The 19615-nt window shown below is 38.3% G+C and overlaps 1 protein-coding gene across 1 annotated transcript in view; it reads right to left on the bottom strand.

Annotated features, from left to right (window-relative positions):
* PALMD (palmdelphin) overlaps window positions 1–19615 on the bottom strand; it is a 49077-nt gene that overhangs the window by 6647 nt on the left and 22815 nt on the right. Inside the window, exons 4-6 of the mRNA XM_054447826.2 lie at window positions 933–1047; window positions 760–793; window positions 534–647 (exon numbers count right to left, since the gene is read on the bottom strand). Of these exons, the coding sequence (XP_054303801.1) occupies window positions 534–647; window positions 760–793; window positions 933–1047 (263 nt within the window). The remainder of the gene's footprint in view (window positions 1–533; window positions 648–759; window positions 794–932; window positions 1048–19615) is intronic.

Raw genomic sequence — 19615 nt, forward strand, 5'->3', positions numbered from 1 at the left:
GAATGAATAAATGACTGCCATCTGCAAATAAAGAGTAGCTTCTCCTTCCACTCTAAAATTCAAAGTTTTCCTCTCTGCTCTAATGCAAACCTTCATTTTTCTAGAAGCTTTGAAGCATCAGTTTTATGTAACTCAATCTCCCATGGAGGTAAATAATGCCTAAGCTTCCCAAAGGAATATTTTCATTTTCAAAAAAGATCTTTGTAACCCTCAAAGAGGTTCTATTGGATGGAATATATCAGGAGAAATATTTTTGACCAGGAAATCTTTGCTTTTAAGAGCTTCTTGTCTCCTTTGGGTCCCTATCTTCCTTATCCCTGTCTGGTTTGTTAGGGAATAAAATGCATGGAATAAATACTATTATTATACCCTCATTATCCTCACCTATGCAGTGACTCACATAACTCACAGAACTTTGTAAAATGAACCATTGCTTAACCTGGAAGAATAATATGTCATAGCAAGTTGTGAATATTTGACACCGTAAAATCTGATATTAAGAACATGCCCTTCAACACAGATTTCTCATATACCTTTCCTATTTTGTTCATCATCTTCTTTTTCTTCATTTATTTCCTTCCTTAACCTAGAAGGTATGTAGGACTTTGGAAGGTCAGGGATATTAGCATAGATGTCCTCAATTGACTCTGTAAAATTAATATGAATTCAAAATACATTTAGAATATATTTACAACGGGAACAATTTCAAATTACCAAAAAAACTTAGTTTAACATAAAATAAGTTATTCAAAAACACACCTTCTGCTCTTTCTTCTCTTTCCACTTTCACAGACTGTAAGAAAAAAGAATTCTCCATGATTAATACAGTTTAAAAAATAGAATCTAAATGTGGATATGCTTTGAAAAATTATACAGTATTTGTGGATTCATTTTGAGAGGGAATTACAGTTTTAAAATTGGTTAATGCTCACTCTTATAATGTCTTCTGTTGTCCGCTCAATTGACTTTAGTTTCTTTAAAATGGCCTCTTCCTTCGTTGAGATTTGGAGTTCAGCTTTTTCAAGATCTTGGATCTCTTTCTCAAGCCTGACAACAAAAAGGTATACTTTTTATTGCTTAACACAGTACAAATGCAGAGTTCTCAAATATATCTTCCCCGTATATAAATTTTCCTTGGAATATGCATGTAAGTAGCCAGACACTTTCTAAGAACATAACATCACACTTAGCATCACACCAAGCATGATACTTAATATATAGAAGGTACCTAATGCCTGACTTTGAACAATTTTCAAGTTTTCTTTTTTTGACAAAGGAATATGTTAGGTAAAGCATTTGACCTTTGCTCCATTTTCTTCATTGCAATTACTAATGTTATTTCCAAATAAAAGAGATTTTTTAAATACAGAGACGTAAGTTTAAAGTTGTACCGAAAGGAATGGTACATTTGTAGTTATTATGTAGTTCATCAGTTTTTCACATCCAAGTCATCATATAAATTATTGGAAGAAAACATTACAATTATTAAACTGATTTAATAATCATAGTCATTTAATACTTAAAATTCTTGCATATTCTACCGTTGAAAATGACACTTTGATTTAATTTCAGTTTCCTAAGAGTTGGGCCATATTAGAGTGAGCAAGGTGAAAAGATGCAGAAATGGACCAAATATAGCACAGTAGCTTCAACTGCTGCTGTTTATAAAGGATACATTTTCTGGGGCGGAGGGAGGGCACACATGGCCTGACACAGCATAAGGAACTTACAGCAACAAAGAGACAGATGTTTGAAACTAGACTGTTGTAAGCATTCTGAGCTGGTATCTTGGCCAGCATACAGCTACGTGTCAGATTCAAATGAACTCCAGGGGGCAGCATCGTGACCTCTCCTCTATAAAAACATACAGACACTGGCAATCACGCAGAAGGCTGGCCTTTGGCAGCCACGTAACACACGTGGTTTCTCAGCCAAATACACTAAGGCTCTAAAGTCAGCTGCCTCAGAGGATGGCTGATTAGATTCAGCAGCTGGTACAGGAGGTGATAGCTGTGGATATTCGTGTCAGCTAAGAGAATTGTCAGTTTTCTTGGCTTCCTTCTTGAAGATGGTCATGGGCCTGGTAGCTCAAAAATGCTGCACTATTGTCACACCAATAAAAGCCCAAGATGTGGTCAGCTTGACAGCTCTCTTGCTCATTGCTTCAGTTTCAAAGTTCTTACTTTGCTGCTGCCTCTGGCCATTGGTAGATTGCCGTTTACAACTGACGAGGTTTTCTTGCATGCCACAGACCTCTAGGTGAAATGGAGTAGCCCCTGGTTTCTTAGAAGTGACTGAACTGTGACTGCCATTTTATTAAAATTCCTCCACATCCATGGCAGCACTTTTACCCTTCGGCAGAGCTGTGGGGATATATGTTGGTCCAGTTTGGTAAAGGGGAAAGCTCTGCACTAAAAGTGATAAATCTGGATTCAATTCTGTCTCTGCCACTCACTTCTTGTGAAAGCCAGTTCCCTTAACCTCTCTGAAACTCTGTTTTGTAATGTGTGTAATGAGCATAATTACAGATTACGCTCATTACCGTATACAGATATTTGGTGACACTAAGAGATGATGTATATGAAAGTACATTGAATATGGTTGATATCAGATGTAAATATGTGATGATATACTTTTTAAAAGTTTTCTGCAACATACTGTATGTCTTTCTTTTTTCATCCCCTGTCCCACAGGGTGCTTACCTAATTTGCCTGTTAGAGACAGTCTACAAAGGAAAGCCTTTTGGTAGAAAACAAGAAGGTTCAAATCATTGCTGCAAGCAGCTCTTGGACATCGGGACCTAGCTGTGGAATCAGGTGGACCTGGGTTTGAAACCTGGTTCATCTGCCAGCTTCCTGTGTGACCTTAGACAAGTCACCTGACCTCACTAAGACTCAGTGTTGGGCTGAGAGAAGTGGCTCACCTCTATAATCCAGCACTTTGGGAAGCTGAGGCAGGAAGACTGCTTGAGCCTAGGAGTTAGAGATGAGCCTGGACAACATAGTGAGACCTCAGTCTCTACAAATATTAAAAAAAATTAGCTGAGCATACACCTGTGGTCTCAGCTACCTGGGAGGCTGAGGTGGGAGGACTGTTTGAGCCCAAGTGGTCGAGCTTGCAGTGAGCCATGATCACACCATTGCACTCCAGCCTGGGCAACAGAGTGAGACCTGGTCTCAAAAACAAACAAACAAACAAAACTCATTGTCTTTATTCATTCATTCTTTTAAAAATGTTTACTTAGCATCTACTTTGAACCAGGAACTCTTCTATGTGCTGGGTATCTTACAGTGACCAAAACAAAGTCCCTGAGCTCAAGGAGTTTATATTCTAGTGGGAGACAATACAGGAGCTGGCAACCTTTTTCTATAAGGGGCCAGATGCTAAATATTTTAGGTTTTGCAGTCCACATATGCTTTCTGTTGCTTATTCATCTTTTTTCCCCTTTGTCTTTTACATCCTTTTAATAATACAAAAACCATTTTTAGCTTGTGTCTGTACAAAATCAGGCCAGGGCTTGATTTGGTCCTGGGCCATAGTTTGTCAATCCCTGCATTAATAAATGTGTAATACAAATATGTATATATTGCAGATGTATATATATATACATATATATACACACAAACACATTTATTTATGAAGAAAAAATATTTTTGATGAGAAAAGCAGGATAGGGGCTGTAAACAGCAAGATAAAGAATATAGAGAAAGCCTGAGGAGGGGGCACCATTTCACACAGTGTGGTGAGGGAAGTTTCTCTGATAAAGTGTCATTTGAGCAGAGACATGAAGGAAGTGAGAGCGGGAAACATGAGGGTTTCAAAGGGAGTGTGCTCCAGAGAGATGGAAGAGTAACTATAGAGAGCGAAGGAAGGGCCAAGAGAGTAGAAAGGTGAAATGAAGTCAGAGAGGAGGCAGATGGCCAGATAGACAGGGCCTTGTGCATGAAAAGGCTCTGGGGAAGCCATTGGAATTTTGAACAGAGAGGAAACATGCTATGACTTGAAATGTAAACAGTTACACTGGCTGCTGTGTGGAAAATAGACTGGATGGGGCAAACATGGAGGTCAGTTGTGCTAAAAATCTAGATGAAGATGGCGTAATCCAGGTTGGTTGCCAGTAGAAGGGTGAGAAGTGGTTGGATTCTAGAAATATTTGAGAGAAAGAGCTGCCAGAATTTGTTGATGATTACATGCAGGGGATAAGAGAAAGGGAGATGTCAAGGTGATTCCACTGTTTGTGACCTGAATAATTGGAAACATGCAAATACAAATGGCTGAACAGAAATCTGGGAGAGAGAAGAAAGGGGATTTGTGGGGGATGTGTTAAATTTGAGACAATCAAGTGTGATATGGAGAAGACAGTTGGATATACAAGACTGGAGCTCAGAGAAGTCTGGGTTTGAAGATATACATTTGGGAGTTGGTATTTATCACCACAGGAGTGGATAAGTTTTCCTAGAAAGTGAAAGAGATAAGAATTTCAAGGCCTGAATCTGGAGCAATTCAACATTTAGAGATCTGGTCAATGTTAACAACTTCATAGGGTTTTCGTTTCTTTTTCTTTCTTTCTTTCTTTCTTTTTGGAGACAGAGTCTTGCTCTGTTGCCCAGGCTGAAGTGTAGTGGTGCAATCTTGGCTCATTGCAACCTCTGCCTCCCAGGTTCAAGCAATTCTCCTGACTCAGCCTCCTGAGTAGCTGGGACTACAGGCGTGCACCACGACGCCTGGCTAATTTTTGTATTTTTAGTAGAGATGGGCTTTCACCATGTTGGCCAGGCTGGTCTCAAACTCCTGACCTCAGGTGATCTGCTTGCCTCGGCCTCTCAAAGTGCTGGGATTACAGGTATGAGCCTGACGACTTCAGCTAGTTTCTTCCTGTCCCTGCCCCTTTCTTTTCCTGGGGCATAGAGACAAAGCTCTTGGTCTGCTTGGCCAATGACATCTTAGGGAATTTTGAGATGCGCTGGTGTTTGTTGTTGTTTCTCTCTGAAGATAAAGCCATGGGTAATGTAATGCCATATGATTCATCCCAAGAATCTCTTTAGACTAATATGGTAAGAATATGAGGTTGAAAGCCTGCAAACCTCATCAGCATATCTGTTAATGAATATTTTTGAAGGTTTTCAAGTCACTGGATGAAAGTTGCATTAATAAGTCGCTGTGGTCTCACAATACATCATGACATGTTTGTGAAAACTAAACATAAACAAATACCTCCCTCCCATTCTTTATCCCTTAGTCACAGCCAACTCTGAGTTAAAAAGGATAACTAGGAAACATCTTGGTACTAATTACTTAGAATCACAAACCTCTAACAAGTTTGTGTTAGATGCCTACTGATGTAGAATATTTCCTAAAATTTCCACTTCAATGCAAAACTTGACTCTTATTTTTGTATGTTCATTTGATACTTCAAACATTTATGGACAATATAAATATCAGATGAATGTTAGAGATTTGTTGCTCTAGAAAAGCTTTCTAAAAGATCACAATGCTAATGGAAATGATGAGAGACTTAGAAAGCATAACTGAGAGTAAGGAACTGGATGCTCCCAGAACCCCCACAACCCCCTCCACTTGGTCAGAAGTCAGCAGTAGCCCAGCAATGGAGAAGAGGAGGTTTGACAACCTCTACACCAGATAATGCACTGAGTTTTTGAGGACTGACTGTCCTTAAGGAGCATAAAACAAAAACTGCAACTAGTAGGCAGGGCAATTTTTGTGTATCTAGTACAGTGGTTCGTAACCAGAGGCGATTTTGCTCCCTGGGGATATTTGGCAAAGTCTGGAGGCATTTTTGCTTCTCGTAACTTGGCGGGGGTGAGGGGTGCTGCTGACATCTAGTGGGTAGAGGCCAGGGATAGTGCTAAATGTCCTGTCATGCACAGAACAGTTTCCTCACAACAAGGAATGATTTAGCCCAAAGTGTCAATAGTGCTGGGGTTGAGGAATCCTGGATACCTGAAAGAATGCCTGGTATAGTGTAAGTTCTTGATAGGTACTTTATAAGGAATTTATTTATATCCACTTCTTTTATATTTTTATTTTTTCCTCATTATTCCTTCCCATTCCAAGATACATATACGTTTGTGTATCTGTTGTTTTTCCTTCTTCAATGACCGTTCATAGTTAAGAGAATACTCAGCCCTGATTTAAAGCTTAAACAATGCAAGACTTAAATTAGGGACTCATTCCTAATCCCTTCCCAAAGGTAGTTTTGGGGAAGAGAAAAAATTTGGCAAGTATAAATGAAGTATTGGGAAAATATATAGGATGGAATTTGAAGTCAGATCTTTACTTACGGAGTCTGAACTCTTACCTCCTCTCCAATTAGCCACTATAGAAAAAATACATATATTCCTTAGGGTTATTTTGCTGTACTGGGAATTTTTCTGCTCAGTGGGTTAGTCCATCTAACAAGGATTAAAGTCCGGGCTTTATATATATATATATATATATATATATATATATACACATATATATATATATGTATATATATACATATATACACACACACACAAACACACGCACACACACACACACACATATATACACATATGTGTATATATATTTATATATGTATATATATTTATATATATGTGTGTGTATATATATATATAGTCTATTTGCTGGGGAAAAAGAGAGTTATTTTCAAGAGCTCCCTGGGTAAAAGCAGGTAGCTTTCATTTCATGAACTGTTGTAGTAATAACCTCCCTTAATCATCACGAGATAATGTCTCCAATCCAATTCCAACATGCAATTTTTTGTCTTGGAAAAAAGGACAGCACATAAATGCTGGATGCATCAGGAAGAGGTTATTTCAGAAGGCAATACATATATATGCATATATATATACACACACATATACACATACATGTATGCATGTACATATATATATATGTATGTATGTGTGTTTATGTGTGGGTGTATATACATATATATGTAAAATTAAAATTTTTTCAAATGGAGAGCTTTTGGGGAGGTTACTGTGGGGTAACTCTCTAACCTTCATATGCCTATCTTTCAGCTGATGGGTTAGAATTTCCATAAGTGCTGCCATCCCCATCTTTAGAAGGTATTACCTTTCAGAATGGGAATTGAGCTCCTTGAAATGCTGATTCAGTTTGGTGAGGAACAGGCAGCAGAGAAAGAGAAATATCCTCCTTGGTGCCTCCCAGGCTGTTAGGTGGGCCTTGATGGATGAGTCAGTACCTCTCACAATTTCTGAGAGATGGTGGGCAGGCATCATGTGCCAATTTAGATAAGCAGAGTACATGAAAAAGGATTTGTAATGCTATCCATTATTGGAATCTTTCTTTTCCTTGCCTATTTGCTGGGGAAAAAGAGGGTTATTTTCAAGAGCTCCCTAGGTAAAAGCAGGTAGCTTTCATTTCATGAACTGTTGTAGTAATAACCTCCCTTAATCATCACGAGATAATGTCTCCAATCCAATTCCAACATGCAATTTTTTGTCTTGGAAAAAAGGACAGCACATAAATGCTGGATGCATCAGGAAGAGGTTATTTCAGAAGGCAATTTTTCTGCTGCTCAGGGTCCATTTATCTCTCTCAGCTTTTGGTGGAGTTAACAAGGACTCATAACCTGATAGAGTTTGCCATTAAGGGCCAAACAGACTGGAACTCATGAGGGGAAAAACCACACAAACCAAAATTCAAAAGTCATCATCCTACCTTTCAGTACTTCATGTGTTAGCATTTATAACATTTAACACATATTGCATATTTACATTGCACCGGGCACTGGCCTATTTTGTCCTTACAACAACCCCCATGAGCACTGCTGTTAGTTCCAATTGACAGATGAGCAAGCTGGGCACCTAAAAAGGCAACCGGCCCAGAGTCTCACAGGCAGCCTGAGGCAGGATGGAATTTGAAATCAGATCTTTACTTACAGAGTCTGAACTCTTAACTCCTCTCCAGTTAGCCACTGTAGAAAGAAAACTTAAAAAAATTGATTCTTAGGAACTTAGACACAACATTCATTTTGCTCAGCAGTATAAAGGGATTTTTTACTTTCTATGATAATGGAGGAAGTGAAGATTGAAATGATAGCTGGGGCCCACAAGTGTGTAAAAGTGTTGACCCATTATATATAAAGGTAGTATTTCTGTCCTAATCTTTGTTAGAGTTATTTTGCTGTACTGGGGATTTTTCTGCTCAGTGGGTTAGTCCATCTAACAAGGATTAAAGTCCGGTCTTTATTTATTTTATTTTTATTTTTTTGGCTGCTTGACTTTGGTTCTGGTAGGAGTTCTTAGAACAGTCTCCAAAGAATCTGGGGTTTTCTAAGCTAAGGCCACTTTATAGCAAGACTTTCTTTGCTTCCACACAAGACTGTTGTTCAAAGTAATTGAAGCAGTAGGTCTTAAATATAAAGCTGGCTAATACAATTTGATTATATTACTGCAGTTTCAATGTAACCACCAATGCTAGGTATGAAATTAAGTTTATGACTGGCTCTTATCTATACTTGGAAGGGACTGATGAATTACTTGCGTTTCAGTAGCCCAAACTCTCTTATTAAAAGCCAGGACTACACCTAAAGAGAGGGTCCAATGGCTATTTCTCTGGGATAGCCTGAGTCAGCAGGTGTTATGCCACTACTGATGTGCCTCTGAGGCCGGTTGATGGAAGTGCTAGGACCAAACCCCCACTCCCAACATTCCCCAAGCTAGACAAAGAAGGATTTTTTTTTTTTTTTTTTTTTTAAGAGACAAGGTATCCCTGTATTGCCCAGGCTTGTCTTTAACTCCTGGGCTCAAGAGATCTTCCCACCTTGCCTTGACCTCCCTAAAAGCTGGGATTACAGGTGTCAGCCACCATGTCCAGCTGGATCCAGTTTCTTTTGGGACTCACAGGCTCTCAGAATGTCTTTGCCTCTGACAAGTATTGAATTCTGCCTAGAGTGGTGAGCAATTCTAGCTTGATTCTCCCCTTGGACTAGAGATTCTCTTCCCTTTCTTCCCCACTAAATCTTGGGAGAACAGGAAACAGCTGGTGGTTTACCTATATTTTTGTGAGTTTTTGTGTGAAAGCCCACTTTCTCAGGGGAAAAAAAAGACTTTTTACAGCTCTACCCGTGGAAACAGAAAATGAACCCATCTCAAAGCTAATACACTTGGCTTAATCATTTAACCCCTCTAAGATTTTTTTCTCATTTAGGGAATAATAGTAGTATTCACTAAAGGTTGTTTTAAGGAATTAATTGAGGTAATTGTTCAGAAACCCCTACAACAGGGCTTGATGTAGAGGAGTTCCTTAGTAAAGATGAGTTACTGGGCCAGGCATGGTGGCTCACGCCTGTAATCCCAGCACTTTGGGAGGCTGAGGCGAGTGGATAACTTCAGATCAGGAGTTCGAGACCAGCCCGGCCAACATGGTGAAACCTTGTCTCTACTAAAAATACAGAAATTAGCTGGGCATGGTGGCACGCACCTGTAATCCCAGCTACTCAGGAGGCTGAGTCAGGAGAATCGCTTGAACCTGGGAGGCAGAGGTCACAGTAAATTCATGCCACGGCACTCCAGCCTGGGTGACAGAGTGAGACTGTCTCAAAAAAAAGGACTTACCCTTTTCTCCTTCTTAGTTTGCTTGGGAGAGGAGGGCCACCTGTGACAACCCCATTGGAAGACAAAAATCTAGCAGGTCCATTTGGGTGTTTGATCTGCAACTTTAGCAAGCATGGTACTAATATAGCTTCAGGGACACACTTGTCCTTGCAAACACTGATCTAAACAGAAAATCTCAACAGTGATCCAGCATGATTGGAAGAGTTGTAATAATATGTATGAGGATGATGTCTATTTAGTAAATGTGTGCAGAAAGAACATTCTAGTCTTTTTTGACAACCTGTTGTTTCTTCTCTCCACACCCCATCCCCAATCTATTCTCCTTTTGTTCTTTTTAGTGATAGAATGCCCTGAGTTTTATACGACTTCCTGGCTACCTTGCTATGGACTACATTTCCCAGTGTCCTTGGCATTCAGGTGGTACCATGTGAGTAAATTCTGGCCAACAGGGTATTAGCAGAATTGACATCTGCAACTGTCAGGTCATGCCATTAAAATAGAACTGCTTGTCCTCCATTTATCTTCCCTTCCTGAAGTGGAATGCAGATGAGGTAGTGAGCTGGCTTTGACTGTATAGCCAAGGGCATCCCTTAGGAGGTAGCAAAGCAACAAGACAGAAAGAAATAGGGCCTCTAGATAACCTCATGTAACATTGATGCTCTCCTCTGCTTGAATGTCTATCAGTTAGGATTTGATGTATGTGAGAGAAATGAACCTTTCTATCTCATTTAAGCCACTGTTCTTCAGGACCCTTTTAAAGTGACAAAACCCATATGCTGACTATTGTGTAACTTTATGGGGAATGAATTGTAGTGTGACACATTTTATGAGATTTTTCATAATTTTTTTCATTGATTTGCAGAATTGCTCATTAGTATCTTGCATTTCAGGTTGTTAACTAGAAAAACAGAAAATCAGTCTATGCTCTCAGTGGTTAAAGGATTTATGTGTTTCTGCTCACCATCACTGGCCATCAGAGAAATGCAAATCAAAACCACAATGAGATACCATCTCACACCAGTTAGAATGGCGATCATTAAAAAGTCAGGAAACAACAGGTGCTGGAGAGGATGTGGAGAAAGAGGAACACTTTTACACTGTTGGTGGGACTGTAAACTAGTTCAACCATTGTGGAAGTCAGTGTGGCGATTCCTCAGGGATCTAGAACTAGAAATACCATTTGACCCAGCCATCCCATTACTGGGTATATACCCAACGGACTATATAAATCATGCTGCTATAAAGACACATGCACACGTATGTTTATTGCAGCATTATTCACAATAGCAAAGACTTGGAACCAACCCAAATATCCAACAATGATAGACTGGATTAGGAAAATGTGGCACATATACACCATGGAATACTATGCAGCCATAAAAAATGATGAGTTCATGTCCTTTGTAGGGACATGGATGAAATTGGAAAGCATCATTCTCAGTAAACTATCTCAAGAACAAAAAACCAAACACCACATATTCTCACTCATAGGTGGGAATTGAACAATGAGAACACATGGACACAGGAAGGGGAACATCACACTCTGGGGACTGTTGTGGGGTGGGGAGAGGGGGGAGGGATAGCACTGGGAGATATACCTAATGCTAGATGACGAGTTAATGGGTGCAGCGCACCAGCATGGCACATGTATACATATGTAACTAACCTGCGCATTGCGCACATGTACCCTAAAACCTAAAGTATAATAATAATAAATAAATGAAAAAAAAGGATTTATGTGTTTCTAAAAAGTGTATCAAATCTGGCGTGATTTGTGTTGACAACTAGCTAATACTGAATGGTTAAGGTTTGCAGTGAAAAATGAAAGGTCTTTTTATTTTTTTAAATCGTAACTCATCTAAAATAATCTCTCTGGAAATTCAATGGCTATTATTGGGTACATACAGTTGACTTTAGTTAAGTTATCTTGACTGCAGTGTGTTAGTCATACGTAATAGGCAGATAAATTACTACTAATGGGTCAGAGATTAAAGATATTTCATCTTTACAGATAATTTGGCCAATGGTAGTGCCAAACTACCTTTTCTTAATAAAGTTGAGGGTAATGTAATCTATTAGAAGGTGAGCTTTTTTTTTTTTTTGCTTTTTAAATTTGGGGTTTAATTTCATCAAAATATAACAAACCTTTATTAAGGACCTATTATATATCAGGCATATTTTCTTCACTAAGCTGAAATAAAATCATTATCTTAAGTGAAATAACTCAGAAACAGACAAATACCACGTGTTCTAACGTATAAGTGGGTGTGAAGTAATGTGTATATATGGACATATAGAGTGGAATAATAGCCACTGGAGACTCAGAAGGGTGAGAGGGTGGGAGGGGTATTAGGGATGAGAAATTACCTAATGGATACAATGAACATATTGGCTGATGATTGCACTAAAAGCCCAGAATTCACCACTATTCAGTGTATCCATGTAACAAAACTGCACTTGTACCCCCTACATCTACAAAAATTTTTGAAAAGTGCGTATCAAAAAAGATGAAGAATAATTCAATGCATAGACAGTAGGTGAGAACAAAAACTATCCAATATGGCTGCTGTCCTTAAAAAAAAGAAGAAGAAGAAGAAGAACTGCCTTAGAACCAGCCATTGTCAAAGGGCATGTGTATAATAAGGAAGATCTAGCCTACTAGTGCAAACTGTCACATGCTAGTGGTAAGCATGCCAGAGAATTAAAGGGCATTTGGCATACAGCAAACACTAAGTTTGCCACAAGTCAGATCTATTGCCTCTAATCCTGAGCATTTAAGAATAGGAGAAACAATACAATGCAGCAGTTTTAAGATAACAAGAAGCAGAGAGGCAAGGGAACAATGACATTAAAACAAGCATTAGTTTGCTCTGATGGTTGGGAACAGAGCAGATGTTTAGAAAGCTGAATAATTGATTATATGTGAATAGCTTTTGCATGGGTGAATCTCATCTCCTAATATAACTCTGCAAATATTAATAATTATCATATGGGCAGATGATAGTATCCTGATTTGAAACTGCCGTGTAGGCATGCAACGTTAGAAGAGAGTGATTTAGTAGAAAAGCAAACCCTCTTAATCAGAACAATATTTTGCAAACTGAGGGTTTCATTTGCCATGAAAAATAAGAAACCAAACTGGTTTTCAGAGAATCAGCCACTAGCATGAACAAGTTATTAAACAAATGTCATTTTCAAATGAATGCAAATAAACATATAGTCTCAAGGTTGATGTGATATGAAGGATTGGTTTGTTATGAGCTTCTCAATTGCTCTGGTGGGACAGAAACTAGATGCGTGTGTTTTTTAATTAGGGCTTGTAGAGGACCTTGTAGTACATGCCAAACATTTAATAGGAGTGAAATAATTGTAATAATTTGACTTGTACCCAGCTGTCATGAGTTTCCCAAGTGACCGTCAACTACTGTTGTGGCCAGGACGTGGCAAGTTAACTGAAGATATACTTATCCATGATTCTGGTAAGCCTCTTTTCTTTTCCTAAAAAAAAAAATTGTAGAGAAAAACATTTCTATGAATAAACTACTTGTAATTATATAATGAAATGGCAAAAAGTATTCAATGATGTAGACAGCCAGTGACTCTTTCCTTTCAGAAATAATTCCTGGCTTTGTGCCTTGGTAACCCTTAACATTTATCCCTGGCTATATTATAGAGCAGCCACTATATTTTCTATTTTTTATCCACTTCATTTTTGCTTTGTTTCTTGATGTTAATTGTTCATATTTGATACCAAGGAACAGGACTCTATTGTTTGAAGATCAACAAATATAAATTCCAATCCTAATAAAACATAGAATAACCAACAAGAATCAGATAACCTTGGGTGGTCTAAATGGACGAAGTGACATTTGCCTTATGGCAGACAAAAGATGCATCGCAAGGGGGTGGGTGTGGAAGTTTTTTGAGCTGGTAAAATTAGTCACGGGAAACTCTCCTGGAGAATGGAGAAGGGTAGGCCTGGTGGCAGGCAGCACAGGTCCTTTCTCTGTTACAATAAGTCGCTGCTGTTGAACATTCTTCCTTTATGACCAAGGCTTGGAGAACGGGTCACTGAAACTAATTCACCTCCCACTTTCCGGATTGTTCAGTTGCTCCTTTGTTATGTCTTGACTCATGTCAGCACAGCCAAAGATCTGTGACAACTCTGCTAATGGTGTCAAATTTGTATTTCAAGGCACTGAATACCGTTTGAAGTGAGATAATAAATGTAAATGCATTTTGAAAAGTTAAAGGATTTGAAGAGAGAAAAACACAAATTTTTTTTTTTGGGGGGAGTTTATATGGAATCTTCTCTATAAGACTCAAAGACTTACATATGGCAAGTTCTCAATAATGTTCATGGAATGAATCAAGAATAAGCAGTGTGAGGTCTGGTGGGAAGGGTCTGGAGTCAGAAAGACCTACATGTGACTCCTGGCATGACTGTTGCCAGATTTATAGCTTTCTATGATTTAGTGTCCTTATGTACAAAATGAGGCTAATTAGACTTCCCTCAGAGAATTGTCATTCTCAGAATAGTGCTCCATAAAGGGTAGCTGTTGTTAAATAAATTGAAGTGGAGTGGAGGGAGGACCCTCAGAGGTTACTGTAATCTGCTTTTCAGCTTATCATGGTGGGGGCCAGTAACCATTTAATCTTTATTTCTACTAACATATAGATGAGATTGGCAGGTATGAGCAAGAATGAATGCTGAAAGGTCAGGATAAGGAAATAAAAGGGCATATGGAGGAAGGGAACATGGAGAGAAAGTAAACAAAGCGCTGGTGAGATGTTAAAACATGCCATTGATAATTGTTTCAAAAACCAGGGCACTACTACCATTTAACTTTGCCCTTGACTCAAAATAGCTGGATGTTTATTCTTTTTTTATTTTTAAGAGTTTCAAGGCTTTCCTTTTCAGTTCATTAATGTTCAAGTCATTATCTAGGCTTCTTTAGCTGGTCCTCTTAGAAAGGTAGTATTTTTAAGTGCTAACATTCATCTATACATCATCTATTTTACTCATTAATTCATTTATTAAGCTATGTATTCACAGGTATTCCTACTATGTGCTAGGTGTTGTACTAGGGGCTTGTATGTGTGTGTTTTGGTGGGTTGGAGTGGGTAGACTTCTTCCCTTTTTTGCTTTTAAGTTTGGTTTACTTGGCTTTTTTTTGTTAAAAGTGAAGCTCCTGAATTAAAAATAATCAGACTATCTGGGAAATTGAAAACAACAACAGATGAACTATTACAAATCTGGTAAACCAATTAGTCAAATATGGAGAGTGAAAAACATGCTTGGAACGATTTTGACTCATGTAATTACCTTAGAATAATTTCTTGAGTGTCTCTAGGCAACAGCAAATTTAATAAGAAACAAATGGTAGAGTTTTTTTTTGCATCTTTTTTTTTTTTTCTTATGTTGTCATAAAAGAGCAGCTTGTCTATCTCTCTGCTATGTGGTATTAGATACGGGTTAGGGTAGGAAGGCAGAAACATCTAGAATGTAGTATTTTTCACGTAGCATATCTCACCCGTGTTTGACCAAACATTAGTTTCATTAAGGTACAATTGACCTGCACAGGTAGTTAAAAGCATTAAGTAGGGGTTAAACTTGGATGGAAATAATAATGAGCTAAACTTTGATAAATGATAACCAGTAACAAAAAAATTTAACTTTTATATTTCTACATCAGTGTTTTGGGTTCCCTTTTGAATTGAATTTTGCCTGCTCTCTTTTTAGTTAATTGAGTAGATTATTGCTTTACGTGATATTGAGCAGAAAGCATTTTCTTGGGTTTCAGCTCCTTTTGTGGAGGAATTTTCCTTAAGTTATGTGGGATGTGGCTATAGCTGCTGTGCCAGCCCACTTGGCTTTTCTCATGACACGTAGTCACACAGACATCCAAGGCTTCACATACACCTTTGCCCATTTGTATCATCTGTGGAAGGTGGTTTCTAACTATTTGGGGGACAAATGAAAGTTCATTAAAAGAAGGCAGAAGGTCAGAAGGGCACTTTGGAGTATTAAAAAAAATCCGTACTAGAGAACGTTTAATCATAAGTAGCTTATCCTTCCCGAAGGGAATGCAGTGTATTTGCATCATTCTCCTCGGCAGTTAACCTTTTACATTTCATGCTTATGACATTTCTGTCAGGCGCTCTGTGTGCTCCAATTAAAGTCAGAGGTCTTTGGACACAGTTCAAGAAGTAGAGTGTCTGGCCGGGAGCTTGGTGCAGGGCAGTTTGGCTAAGGGAGGTCATGGACAACTGCAGGGCAGCTGGTTAGGAAAGAAGAACCCAGGATGTGAACAAGTTGCTGGGCGCATATCTCCTATGGAGACTTATTGGGGGTGTCATTTTGGGTGTGGGCTATTGGATAGAGGAGAGCAAGGGAAGTGTTAGGACAAGTTTTCTAAACCAGGTATAAATTTGCGCACATGGATATTTGGACTGAAAAATCAGTGCACCTGTGCCTACAATCAGGCAGTAAATGGTTCAGTGGTCGCAGTAAGTGCAGGGCTCGTTTGGGAGGCAAATTGAAACTCTATTTAAGCAAAGTGATTCAGAAGGAGATGTTCAGTATAGGCTTCCCCTGGGAACATTTCCTCCTAAGATATTAATCAGGGCACCAGGCAAAATACTCCACAATATTGTTCCAAAGCTAAGAATGTAACTCAGAGACAGAAACCATGGAAACCCACTTATTTTCTGAAATGTTGCCTCTCTTTGGAAGAGAAGACGACAGGATGAATAAGCAGATAGGCTTTACTTAAAGGTTAGTTGTGAGTCAGGGTACCCTCTGAATGTCTTTAATATGTTAAATATTCAGGTAAATGTCTACATAAAGTGGTACACATAAAAGTGAAATTATAGCATAGATTGGAAACTTAAAAATGCTATAAAAGTATAGAGTTTACAGAATTTAACATTTGTAAAAAATTTCTGCAGGATCTGAGGTGCAATTTTATTTTTATGATTAGAACTTTTAATTAGGTTTTAAATCCTGGCTCTTTACGTTTCGCTGTATGACTTAGGGTGAGTTAGCCTCTGTAATGTCAATTTTTCTCATCTGTTAAATGTTACCTACCTAATAGGGTAGTTGTGAGAATTCAATGAAATAATACACATGAAATGTTTAGCACAATGCCTGGTGCACAGCAAATGTTCCACAAAAATTAACCTCTATGGTAGCATTCTAGCCTTTAAGCCATAAAAAAAATCATAGATTATTTCCAAATGGAAAGAATCCTCATCGGTTGGTATTCTCAGTTTACTCCAAGAAAAACACTCTTTGTACTAGCATAAAGAAAGGAGAGAACTTGGCCAAAAAATAAAAATACCTGGATAAAGATCCATGTAGTGTTGCTCTAAATTCACCTTTTAGTAAGGACTAGTAGTTAATATTTTTTGTACACCTACCATGTGTCAGGCACTCTGCATTCACAGCAGTCCTGTGAAGTGGCTATAACTGTCCCACATTACAGGCAAGGAAACTGAGGCTCAAAGAAATGAAAGAACATGGCCAAGCCTGTGTACTATGTCAGCAGAACAGGGATTTGAATGCCAGAGGCAACGCTGTTTCAATTCATCTTGCAACGCCTTGGAAGTAAAAGAAAGGTTCATGGGCAAAGTCTGGCCCTGCTATGGACTCCACGGTAATAGCAATACTTCTATTTTGATGTTCCCATTAAAATCTTATCCTCTAGCTGAGGGGCCTGGCAGAGTGGCAAATGTCACCCTCGAGCAGGCACGTAAGTCAAGTGATAAATCACATTCAGAGTTTGAGTTACTTTCCCTGCTTAGGGATTGTGAGTGGCTCTCCCTGGTTCAACTTCATCAGTTGGCTCCATTGCTACTCAGTGCTAACAGGAAATTGTACTGATTTAGCTGGTAATAAGAGCTTCTCAAGTACTGTGGGTACTTGTTTAGGAGAAAGATTGAATTTAAAAACATGCACCTGATTTGGCTTTTTTTTTTTTTTTTTTTTTTTTTTTTTTTTTAGCAGCTTTACAAACATCTGAGAAGAAAATGTTCCATTATCAGGTAAAGCTGCTTTGGCAATGTGATTTTTATAATGCTGGGCAGTAGGGGAGGTTGCTTAATACAGACAAGGCATAGATATTTTTTCTCTTCGTGAGTTGCTTTGGAACATTCTGTTGTTTTTATATTTTTAACCAGATAAACAAATTCTTTACTATTTTTTTTTGCAAATATATCTTTTTAGGATCATTCCTTAAGCAAAGCAGTTTGCTGATTATTAGAGATACTTGTCTGTGTTAGATGTTTTACTATTTCTAGAGCATTTGCATTTATAGCTCTCTTTTCATTTTTCAGCTGGAGAGCACTGAACCTGGCTTGCTTTGAGATCTAAGTCTACCCTTTACTGACTCTGTGGCCTTAATTAAGTCACTTTCTCTCTCTGCGCCTATTTCCTCATCTGTGAAATGGAGGTGTTGGTGCTTTCTTTCTAGGATTGTTGTTTTCAATGACTTAATGTAAGTTCAAGTGCTTTGTAAATTATACAAGTTCCTTTAAAAATGAACGATTACTGTTATTATCACTTATATTTAAGGACTAAACTCATTTGGTGTTCACAAAGGAGTATTGATGGATTCATAGCATCATGAAGATCTAAAAGTTGTAGTGAGATGCGAGAAATTGGGTAATGAACAAACATGTAATCGGTAATTTACCAAAGAGAATAGGGGGACATAGAAGGAGACCCTAAGTGTGGTTGGAGATTTTGGAGAAAGAAGAGCAAAGGGACAGAACACACTTCAAAGATTTTCTATAAGAGAGAATACCTTTTCAGTCCACAGAGGCTGCTGTGTGCCATCATTTCACAGGCACTGTGGAGTAGTCAAATGGGTCAGTCCCTGACCTCCCACTTCCTAGTTGTGTGAATTCCTTAACTTCTCTGAAAGAAGTGAAGGTAATAATACCTACCCTCACCGGGTTATGAAGATTAAATGAGACAATATATGTAAAGTGCCTGGTGTATACTATGGCTTATTAAATATATCTCTCTCTTCTTCTCCCTCCTCCTTCTCCTTTTTAATTTTTGGTTAGGAAGCAGCTCTAACTAGACAAGCTACTATCAATACTTCTGGGAGCTTATGTGCTTCTCAGAGCATTCAGGCAAGGCCTAAAAGCAATCAGTAGAGTCCTGGTTAATACTCGGATTACTCAGAATGCTGCCCAAGCCTGTTAATGGAGTTTGAGTGTATGTAGCCACTTCAATTATCATCAGATGCAGAGAAAGTTGTAGGTGTTCAGTGTGTGGAAAGACTCTAAAAGGAGGTTTTGAGGGGAAGCAAGTAGGTGTCTGTGCAGTGGGAAAGGTTTATGGGGATTAAGTTCAAGACTCCTTCAGAGATAAGGGTTCTGTGTTGAGGAATAAAGAAAGTAATCACCCACTTATGCCGGGATCTTGGTGAGAAAGTCTTGCTAAGGGATGCCTTGATAAGAATTGAGTTTTCCAAACTATAGAGTTGATTTATTGGGTTATTTTTAAAGTATTTATTATCCACTATTTAGAAGCACTTCAAATCTTTGAGTAAACAACTGAGGGGTTTATAAATGCAAACATTTCAATTATATAACCTTTTAAGAATTGTTAATTTCAAAAACATCTAGATAAGGATGAGCAGTCAGTTATTTTAGCTATTAAATATACAAGTGCATGCAATTAATCAAGTAAAATGGAAATCATTTGAAGAGAGGAAGCCTTTTTTCATGTTGTCAGTTTTAAGCCTAATGAGATCTGTTTGTATAGTGCAGTGAGTATGGACAAAATGTGGTCGTAGCACAGATACCAAATACTTATGTGTTTCAGATCTTTTCTGTAGTCCTCACTAAAGGCAATACATTAAAGCAATTGAGGTTTTGAAAGTCGTCTATATTCAAAGATGGGTAGACTTTAATTTGTTGTCATGATTATAACACAAGAAATTCCATCTTTTAAATGTTTTCCCTGTGTAGGTTAGAAAATGATTCTGGCCTTTCCCGTATCTGTTTCTTTT

Source organism: Pongo pygmaeus, chromosome 1 (genome assembly GCF_028885625.2).
Source record: "Pongo pygmaeus isolate AG05252 chromosome 1, NHGRI_mPonPyg2-v2.0_pri, whole genome shotgun sequence".
In the NCBI taxonomy this organism is placed as follows: Eukaryota; Metazoa; Chordata; class Mammalia; order Primates; family Hominidae; genus Pongo; species Pongo pygmaeus.